This window comes from Excalfactoria chinensis, chromosome 11 (assembly GCF_039878825.1).
Source record: "Excalfactoria chinensis isolate bCotChi1 chromosome 11, bCotChi1.hap2, whole genome shotgun sequence".
Classification (NCBI taxonomy): Eukaryota; Metazoa; Chordata; class Aves; order Galliformes; family Phasianidae; genus Excalfactoria; species Excalfactoria chinensis.
Window position 1 is genome coordinate 2,178,596 of NC_092835.1, and position 10,341 is coordinate 2,188,936.

A 10,341-nucleotide genomic window follows, 5' to 3' on the forward strand; every position below is an offset into this window, starting at 1 on the left:
CCAACCATGATAACGGTGCCGGGAGCTGCTCCCCATCGTGGTGCCAGCCGTCACTGTGCCCCTTTTGTCCCTTCTGCCATGTCCCCAGGCTGCCATCCGGAGAGAAGTGGGGAGATAGTGGAGGGTGGGGGGCGACGCGCCGGCTAATTAAGAAGCATCGTTAGTTCTTCTCCTTTCCACTCGCATGTTGCAAGCAGATTCCCGGGGGGATTATGCCACTTGGAAGGACTAATTAAACCACAAAGCGGAGAGGCGAGGGGAAGGGATGAGAAATACTGGATGTGGGGAGGAACAAAACCAAACCCATGGGTACACGGAGGGGCTCAGGGTACCCGGGTGCTGCCCTCCTCACCGAGCCCCCCTGCGCGCCATCCTGCTGCTCCTCAGTGACCCCAGTGGAATATAGGTTAACTGAGCGTGCTTTATTGTCTGGCAGAGCTGTGCTTGCAGCGTGACGCCCAGAGCTGGGGGAGGTAATTAGAGCGCAGCCTCACACGCACCGTGCTCAGCACAGGCTGTGGGGGGTTGGCCTTTGTGCCGCCTGCGGTGACCTTGGGACCGTCCCCGATGGCTGGCTGGGGTCCTGCAGCCTGCCCTGGGGTCCTGCAGCCTGCCCTGGGGTCCTACAGCCTGCCCTGGGGTCCTGCAGCCTGCCCTGGGGTCCTGCAGCCTGCACTGCCATTCCTTTGATTGCAGGAATAATCTGTTTCCCGCTGCTAGGGCTCATCCCTCCATCACTGGCTCAACCCCTGGAATGGGGATGATGCCGCCAAGTGACCCCAGGGTGCCTCCCAAGCTGGGGTCAGTGTGTGTCACCTTCATCCTGGATGGAAATTCACCTCCTGACTGATGAGGCAGTGGGATGGGGTGCTGCCATTGGCTCCCCTGAGGGCTGGCCCTGCGTTTTATGGCTGCTATCAAAGGGCCGATGCCGGATTTACACCGGCTGTGCTGCTCCGGGCGCCATAGGTGTCTGCATCCTCCGAGTGATTAATGGCTCTGGAGAACAAAGCTGCCTGTAAATCTGCAGGCAGGTACGGTGTGTCCTGCTGTCAGCCCATCTCCAGCTTCAACACCCCCCTTTCCATCTGGGTGACCCCCATGCAGCCCTTCAGCCCCATCCTTTAACAGTGTAAATGCAGGGATGTTCTCCACAATCCCCTAACGGCCAACTCTGCTTTTCTGCCCCTCTACCTTCCAGCAAGAAGCAGGGTCAAGAGGCAGCAGCAGCAGCAGCCGCGAGCGGCTCATCTCTGAGCCCCCTCTGACACAGGAGAAAGCAGGGGGTCCCACGGTCCCAACGCACCTCCTGGGCACTCCATACTCTTTTGGGCTGCCCCCCAGCTCCGTGGTCCAGGATTCTCGCTTCCCACCTCTCAAGTGAGTCGGTGTCAGGGGGAGATGTGGAGTGTGGGATGGCGTGGGATGCAGGGCTGTGGGTATGCGGGGTGTGGGATGATGGGATGGTGCTGGGTGTGGGATTTGGGATGATATGGGATGCAGGGTGTGGGATGCAAGATGTGGGGTCTGGGGTGCAGGGTGGTGTGGGATGTGGAATGCAGGATGGAAGACAATGTGGGATATGGGACGATGCAGGATGCGGGTGCCTCTCATGTGGGGGTGACATCACCCTGATGCTCACCATCACCTTTCCCCAGCAGCCTGCAGCGTCCCGTGCACCACGTGGTGCCACCCAGTGCTGTCACCGAGGATTACCTGCGCAGCTTCCGGCCCTACCACACAGCTGAGGACCTCCGCATGTCCTCGCTGCCACCTCTTGGCTTGGACCCGGCTGCGGCCGCCGCGTATTACCACCCCAGCTACCTGACACACCACCCCTTCCCTCACCCTGCCTTCAGGTGGGCACCCACCCTTACCAGCAGGGATGCTGCTGGGAGGCGGGAGGATGACCCCGAGGGCTGTGCTGCAAGCTGCAACAACCCTCCAGGATAGAATTTCTCCCTTTTTGGGGTCTTGCACCCCGCTGAGCACCCCTATCTCCCCAGGATGGACGACTCCTACTGCCTCTCAGCACTGCGGTCCCCCTTCTACCCACTGCCGGCCCCAGGCTCGCTGCCCCCCCCTGCACCCCTCGGCCATGCACCTGCACCTGTCAGGTGTGCGGTACCCTGCTGAGCTCTCACACTCCGCACTCTCCGCCCTGCAGTCTGAGCGCATCTCCAGCCTGGCTGCTGAGAGGTGAGTGGTGATGGGCTGGCTGCTGTGGGGTGGTGATGGGGGGGCCTATGGGATGCTAACGGGCACCTGATGGGGGTGTTTTCCTTTGGTTCTCTTCTGCAGGTTGCAAATGGACGAGGAGCTGCGGCAGAGGGAGAGGGAGCGGGAGAGGGAACGGGAGAAGGAGCGGGAGAGGGAAGCAGACAGGGAAAGGGAGAAGGAACGCGAACGGGAACGAGAACGTGAGAAGGAGCTGGAGAGGGAGCGTGAGAAGGAGCGTGAGCGGGAGCTGGAGAGGCAGCGGGAACGAGCCCGGGAGAAGGAGCTGAGCATGGTGAAAGCCATGGAGAGCCCCTTCCTGCCTGTGGCCGAGCTGCATGCGCTGCGGGGGCACCCGGCTGAGGAGCGCAGCAAGCTGCCGGAGCCCAGCAGAGCAGGTAACATCCCTGCGGGTGGCACTGGGGCTGGTCCCCGTTCCCCTCCAGATGGTAAAGCTGTGGGGGTGTCGGGTCCCAGAGCCTGGCTCTCTGCTTGCCAGCTCGCAGTGCCAGGAGCCCAGCTGCTGTGGTGCAGTCAGCAGGGCCGCTGCGGAGCACTGGGGCTCTTGGAGAGGTGTTTGTGCCATCTGACTTCACCCCAAGCAGCTGGGCTGGCAGCAGGCAGGGGAGCCAGGGCTGTGGGCTGCCATCCCACGGGGATGCTGGGCGACCCTCTTCCACACACGGGTGGGATTCAGCCTGCACCCCACCAACCCTCTGTCTCCTCTTTGTTCGTTCCCCAGAGAAACTGAAGGACTCAGTGCTGCCGACGCCAAAGCCCCTCCAGCACCCGCTGCACCCACCGCCCGCCTCGCACCACCCCGTGCCCAGCCTCATCCCCAACCACAACGTCTTCCCTCTGCCTGGCAGCAGCGCGGCCACGGCGCTGCTCATCCACCGCACCAACGAGGAGGAGAAGTGGCTGGCCCGGCAGCGCCGCCTGCGCCAGGAGAAGGAGGATCGCCAGTCCCAGGTGTCCGAGTTCCGCCAGCAGGTGCTGGAGCAGCACCTCGACATGGGCCGCACCCCGAGCCAGCCTGAGCCCGAACACCGGCCTGACAACCCCAGGTAGGGCTGCACACCCCGGGTGGGTTTAACCTCTCTGCCAGGATGAAGGATGCCCCTTTCCGTGCTCCCTCTGCCCATTTTCCTGAATGTTTCCTAGGATTTTCCCATCTCGCTGTCATTTTCACCACCCTGCGAGCTGGCTCTGAGCAGGACGAGCTCCCCCCAAGCTCAGCCTTCATACTTTCCCCCCCTGCACCAGGCGAGCTGTGTGTCCGGTGCCAGCAGGTCCCCGCCGTGCTGTGCCAGCCGGGCCGGCTGTGCTGGCAACACCGTGCGGTGCCACTGCCTGACATCTGCGCGGCAGCAGGCGGTGAGCCCAGGAGGTGGCTGGGGGCCAACGGCGAGCAGCCAGGTGCTGCCGAGGCAGCGACATCGCTAATTGCAGCTTCCCCTGTGCAGCCTGAAAGCTGCTCGCTGATAGAGGGATGCGCAGTGGGATGAGGCGAGGGGGGCACCCCCTGTGCCCACAGCTCCGCATTGACGCGGGTTTTCTCGCTCTGTTGCTGAGCGCTTTGGTGGTGTGGGCTTATCCAGTCGGCTCTGCTGCCGGCTCCCATTGTTATTTTTGGATATCAAGGGGATTAGCGCGGCTAATCGAGTATAACAAGGAGCGGATTGCGGGGCGGCACAATGGCAAGTGCCTGCTGCAGCCGCCCGCCCCCATCCACACATCCCTCCCCAAAGCAGGGAGGAGACATCAAGGTCACCCTGAGCACAGCAGCGAGTGTGGGGGGGGGTTGTTCTTACAGCCTCATCTCCCTCCTATCCCATTTCCATCTTCATCTCCATCCTCATCTCTATCCTCATCTCATTCCTACTCCTATCCCAGTCCCTCACTCAGCATCCTGCCCAGCCCCACGCCTGTGCCCCATGTAAGTGCTGAAAAGACCCCCAGATGGTGGGAAGGGAGGGACAGGGACCCCCGCTTTCCACCGGGGCAGGCGATGCCCTCAGCCGGCAGTGCTGGTGCCTGCAGGAGCTCTGCATGGAGCGATGGCAGCTGCGACCCGGCTGGCAGCACTGAGCCCTCACTGCTCTGCTGCACAGAGGTCTGGAGCGCTCGAGTGGAAAAGCGTTAAACGCTCCTCTCCGGCACATGAAATATTTATCCTGCTAACAGGTTTGCTCCTTCCCTGGGTGTTTAGGGAAGGTTTCACTGCAGCGTCACTCTTTGTGCTGTGAGCGCCCGTGCCATCCCAGTCCCACAGAGGGGGTCCCCTGCCCTGTACCCCGTTCCCAACCCTCCCCCCTCCACCACGTGCATCCAACAGATCATTTCTCCACACATCCAGCTTGCACAGAAGGTTTGCTTCTCCTCTCCATCCCTCTCCTCTCCTTCCTGCAGGTCGGGACCAAGCCGCCACGAGCCGAGCATCCGCGAGCCGGGGCAGCACTTTGGTGGTCCGCCGCCACTCATCTCCCCCAAACCCCAGCACCACCCCATTGCTACATCCCTCTGGAACCCCGTCTCCCTGATGGACAGCCCCTCGGAGCCCCCCCGACGCCTCCCTGAGCCTCACGTCCTCCATGGCCACCCAGCCCCCTTTGAGCCCAGCCGGCAGGGCATCCCGCTGGTGAAGGTGGAGAGAGTCTTCTGCCCCGAGAAGCTGGAAGACAGCGCAAGGAAAAGGGATGTGCTGGATAAATACCCCATGCCACGGGAACCCAGCACTGCAGAGCACACAGGCTTCACCCACACACCATTCCTGGCCGAGCTGGAGAAATCCACGCAAAGCATCCTGAGCCAGCAGAGACCCCCAACCACCCCTTTTGGGGAGGTGACCAAGCCCAGCTCGCCCTACAGACCCCCCCAGCCCCGCACACAAGACCCCATGTACATCTACGACGAGTTCGTGCAGCAGCACCGCAGGCTGGTCAGCAAACTGGACCTGGAGGAGCGTCGACGACGGGAGGCCCGGGAGAAAGGTGAGGAGGGGGTTTGGGATCCCCCCCCAGGCACCGGGACCCCAATGGGGGAGGCCAGGAGGGGGTTCCCCAGTGATGCCATCAGCCCAACCCGCAGGCATTCGATGCAAATGCTCCCGAAAGCCAAATCAGAGCGGCTTGGTAAATCCTCCGCTCTAGACATGCCCAATTAATAAATGATGAACTGAGGCTAATAAGCTGGCTTTAAATATTAATAGGGCCGTGCGAGCGGGGATGTGAACAGCAGCGAGGAGGAGATGGAGCGAGGTGTGGGGGCAGCGCTGCCATCCCCCCCTTGTGCCCCATTAACCTGCTGAGCCCGGTGCTCCCCATCAAGGCAGGCAGTGGTGTCCCCAGTGTCCCTGGCCCTGGCACGAGGTGCTCCTGGGTTGTGTCCCTCCCTGGTGCCCCAGCAGCAAAGGGAAGAATCAGCCCTCCCACTACAAGCAGCCCACAGAGACATAGTTCTTCCAGTCCCCCTTCAAGCCATCCCAAAACAGAGCTGAGCTGGGATGCTGCGGTGAGCATCCCTACCCAGCAGGATCCCAATCATTCCTGGGGTCTCAGCAGGTTCCCAGGGTCCCAGCAGTATATATGGGGGGGTCCCAGCATGGCCCCCCCGGCTGATATCAGCTTCTCCCCATCCCCAGGTTACTATTACGACCTGGATGACTCCTGTGATGACAGTGACGAGGAGGAGGTGCGGGCACATCTCCGGTGCGTGGCCGAGCAGCCCCCGCTGAAGCTGGACACATCCTCTGAGGTATGGGCACAGCACTCGGCTGGATGTGGGGCTGAAGTGGGATTGGGGATGGGGATGGAAATGGCGATGGGATGGAGACAGAGGTGAGGCTGAAGGTGGAGATGGGGATGGAGATGGGAATGGAAATGGACACGGGGATGGAGATGGGAGTGAAGGGTGGGGATGGGAACAGGTGCTGTGCTGCTCTGGGGCTGACCCAGCTCTGCTCTCCCCTCACGCCCCAGAAGCTGGAGTTCCTGCAGCTCTTCGGCCTCACCACGCAGCAGCAGAAGGAGGAATTACTGAGCCAGAAGCGGCGCAAGCGCCGGCGGATGCTGCGGGAGCGCAGCCCCTCACCACCCACGGTGCAGAACAAGCGCCGCACTCCCTCCCCACGCCTCCCCCTCTCCACCCGCTACAGCCCCGACGAGATGAACAACAGCCCCAACTTCGAGGAGAAGAAACGCTTCCTCACCATCTTCAACCTCACGCACATCAGCGCCGAAAAGAGGAAAGGTAACGCCATGCCCCGTGCTGGGTTGTGGGGGTCCCCGTCCCCGTGCTGCGGGGCTGCCTGGTGCCGCGAGCGTGCCCGGCTGAGCAGAGGCTACACTAAACCTCAGCTTCCCATGCGGCAGACAAGGAGAAGCTGGTGGAGATGCTGCAGGCCATGAAGCAGAAGCCCACGCCGGCTGCTGTGGTGGTGAAGAGCTCTCCGCAGGACAGCCCCAGCGGCCCCGCTGCTGGTAAGCTCCTCCACTCCACCTTCCCCCTCACCTCCTGTGCCCAATTGGGCACCGCTGTGCCAACGCTGCTTCTCCTCTGCCCCAAGAGCCGCCGCTGCTGCTGGACCCAGATAAGCCTGTGGGCATTGTCACCTCCGTTCCTGAGGTGCAGAAGCCATCAGAGCCGGGCAGAGTGGAGCCTCTGAGAGCTGCAGAGCTGCCCAGGGTGAAGGAGCTGGCTGAGAAGCCCCGGCTGAGCGATGGGCACTCGGGGAAGAAAGCACTGAGCATCCTCAGCTACGTCAGGGGCCCTCTGCCCAAGGACATCCCTGTGCCGCTGTCCCACAGCATGAATGGCAAAAGCAAACCTTGGGAGCCTTTCATTGCTGAGGAGTTTGCCCACCAGTTCCACGAGTCCGTGCTGCAGTCCACGCAGAAGGCGTTGCAAAAGCACAAAGGTACCGTGCCGGGGCAGCGACCCCGTGGGGGTACAGGGAGGAGATCAGTGGGTTGGCACTGTGGGGAAAAGGCTTTTGTTAACCCCATTGCCAGGGAATCCCTGGGAAGGATCGTGGAGAGGTAAAAAGATGCTGGGAAAACACAGCTGGGTGGTAGCAAAACTCATTTGTTTTTACATGTGGGGCTGAAAAAATGAAGTCAGCAGGGAAAGGGGGGGGCTGACACTCTGTGCCTGCAGGGGGGACGGCGGAGCAGAACCACAAGCTGGACGCCTCCATCCACTACAACATCCCTGAGCTTCAGGCCTCCAGCCGCCCTCCTGCCCCACACAACGGCACGGCCGAGGGGCACCGGGCACTCGGCCCAGCGCTGCCACGGGACCGCAGGGACTCGGCCTCTGAGGATGAGGAGGAGGAAGAAGATGAGGAGGAAGATGAGGAGGAGTGCCCCAGGCCCAAGTGGCAAGGGATCGAGGCAATCTTTGAAGCTTACCAGGAACATATAGAAGGTAAGGATTGGGGAGTGGGGCTTGGCGGGGGGTTGCCTGGCTTGGTTAGCCACAGCATCACCTTATGCCCTGCTGCCCCCAGGCTTGACAGCCAGATCTTGTCCACCCAGCTGGCAAAGGGCTGTTTTAATGGGAGGAGATTGTGTCCTGGGGCTGGCAGGGAACGATGGCTTTCAGGTGCTCACCCCATCCCTGTGCCTTGCAGAACAAAACCTGGAGCGCCAAGTGCTGCAGACACAGTGCCGGCGGCTGGAGGCCCAGCACTACAGCCTGAGCCTGACAGCAGAGCAGCTTTCGCACAGCATGGCGGTGAGTGGGGCTTCTGGGGGGGCACCTGGCCTCTGTATGGCACTCAGGCCTCCCGGGGAGGCACCCATCCTTCTGCAGTGTCCCCATTGTCCTCCAGTGTCCCCATTCATCCTCCTGCAATCTCCTTGGTGTCCTTCAAGGTCCCCATTCTCCTGCAACACCCCAGTTCCCTTCAATATCCCCATCCAACACCTCCATTGTCCTGCAGCATCCCTCATCCTCCTGCAGTATCCCCAAATCCTCCTGCAGTGCCCCATCATCCTACAATGTCCCCAGTGTCCTCCAGTATCCCCATTGTCCTCCAGTATCCCTATCTTCCCGCAACCCCCCCAGCTTCCCTCTAAGGTCCCCATCCTCTTGCAGTGCCCCCATCACCTTCAGTCCCCCCATCCTTCTCCAGTGTCCCAATCCTCGTGCAATGTCCCCAATGTCCCAATCCTCCTGCAGTCTCCCCGTGGTCCCCTAAGGTCCCCATCCTCCTGCAATACCCCCAATCCTTTTGCCTTAACCCCAAATCCCTCCTCCAGCTCCCGATCCTCCCGCACTCTCCCCATTCTTTTCAATCTCCCCCATCCTCCTGCAGCATCGTGCCCCCATCCCCTGCAACCTTCCCATTCTCTTGCACCGTCCCCATTATCCTACTAAACACCCCCATCCTCTGTAGTGCTCGATCCTCCTGCAACGTCCCCATACTCCTGCAGCATCCCCTTCAACCCCCCCCCATTCTCCTCCAATGATCCCGATCCTCATGCAGTCTCCCCATTATCCCCAGCCTTCTGCAATACCCCCATTCTACCCATTATCCCCATTCTACCCATTATCCCCATCCTCCCCTAACGTCCCCATCCTCCCCTAACGTCCCCATCCTCCCCTAACGTCCCCATCCTCCCCTAACGTCCCCATCCTCCCCTAACATCCCCATTCTCCCCTAAAGTCCCCATTCTCCCCTAACGTCCCCATTCTCCCCTAACGTCCCCATCCTCCCCTAACGTCCCCATCCTCCCCTAACGTCCCCATCCTCCCCTAACGTCCCCATCCTCCCCTAACGTCCCCATCCTCCCCTAACGTCCCCATCCTCCCCTAACGTCCCCATCCTCCCCTAACGTCCCCATCCTCCCCTAACGTCCCCATTCTCCCCTAATGTCCCCATTCTCCCCTAACATCCCCATCCTCCTGCAGCCTTTGGCCCACAATACCCCCATCCCCCCCTGCAGTCCCCATACACCCCCCTGACCTTGCCCTTTTCTTTCCTCCCTTGCAGGAATTAAGGACCCAGAAGCAGAAGATCGTCTCGGAACGAGAACGACTGCAAGCGGAGCTGGATCACCTGCGGAAGTGCCTTGCCTTGCCTGCAATGCAGTGGTCTAGGGGTTATTTCAAGGGGTATCCCAGGTGACGCTCCTTGGGCCGGGCCGAACATAATAGTCTAGAAATAATAATAATCTATTTTATTACCTTGAATATTTAATATTTTTCACTGGGGAGGTTTGAAGCTAAAAAAAAAAAAAAAAAAGAGGAAAAAAAAAGGAAAAAAAAAAAACAGAGAGAAAAAAAAAAGAAAAAAAAAAGAAAATAATAATAATAATAATAAATAAATAATAATAATAATAAAAAAAAAAAGCAAACGAAACAGAAAACAAAACAGAGAATGTGCCATGCATGAAGCAAAGGGCGGCAGGAAGGGGATGGGGGGAGGAAGGAGGGGGAAATGGGGTGGGGGGGGCTCTGACCTTGTATCCTCCCCCCACTCCCCTCCTTGCCCCCCTCCCCACACCCCCCCCCTCCACACACACACTTTATATCGCTCATTTCTTTTATAAGTCCTGATGAAAGACTCCACCGCCCACAACACTAAGGCTGGAGGAGCCCTGCGGGGTTAGGGGGGCACCCCTTCCTTATCAACCCCCCCACATCCCAACACACACACAAACCCTCCAACCCCCTTCAGCTTGGGGCTCCCCCAGCACCGCACTTGGCTATAACCAATAAAGTCCATGAACCCCTTGGAGCAGCGCTTCATTCCTGGGAGCTTAATGGGGGGGGGGGGGGAGAAAGGAGGAATGGAGGGTGGGGGAGGGTCCCATCTTAAGGAGGGCCGTGGGGTGATGGTTTGGCAATGGGAGGAAAGAAACCAACCCGGGGAGCTTCAGCCTTGTCCTGTGTACATAAATTAAAGGAAAAAATGGTTTTGTATGTTTTTTTTTTCCTATTGCTTTAATTATTATTGTTATAAAGGAAAACAAAGCTTGCCTTTATGTTTTTTGCCCCCCCCCCCCCTCCCCCCACTTAAGCCCATAGGCATTGCATGGTGATGAGTGCTGGGGAGCAGCCCCAAATACCCCCCTCTTCCACCCCTCCAAGGCACTGAGAGCACATTGGTGCAGCCCA

The 10,341-nt window shown here is 60.0% G+C and overlaps 1 protein-coding gene across 1 annotated transcript in view; it reads left to right on the forward strand.

The window, feature by feature from the left end:
- Positions 1 to 10,007, forward strand: part of GSE1 (Gse1 coiled-coil protein) — an 82,758-nt gene extending 72,751 nt beyond the window's left edge. Inside the window, 14 exon segments of the mRNA XM_072346701.1 lie at positions 1,202 to 1,380; positions 1,662 to 1,859; positions 2,007 to 2,076; positions 2,078 to 2,199; positions 2,302 to 2,615; positions 2,960 to 3,284; positions 4,630 to 5,210; positions 5,861 to 5,973; positions 6,198 to 6,468; positions 6,591 to 6,698; positions 6,785 to 7,135; positions 7,375 to 7,644; positions 7,850 to 7,953; positions 9,215 to 10,007. Coding sequence (XP_072202802.1) covers positions 1,202 to 1,380; positions 1,662 to 1,859; positions 2,007 to 2,076; positions 2,078 to 2,199; positions 2,302 to 2,615; positions 2,960 to 3,284; positions 4,630 to 5,210; positions 5,861 to 5,973; positions 6,198 to 6,468; positions 6,591 to 6,698; positions 6,785 to 7,135; positions 7,375 to 7,644; positions 7,850 to 7,953; positions 9,215 to 9,349 — 3,141 coding nt within the window. The 3' untranslated portion in view covers positions 9,350 to 10,007.
- Positions 10,008 to 10,341: the final 334 nt, after the last annotated feature.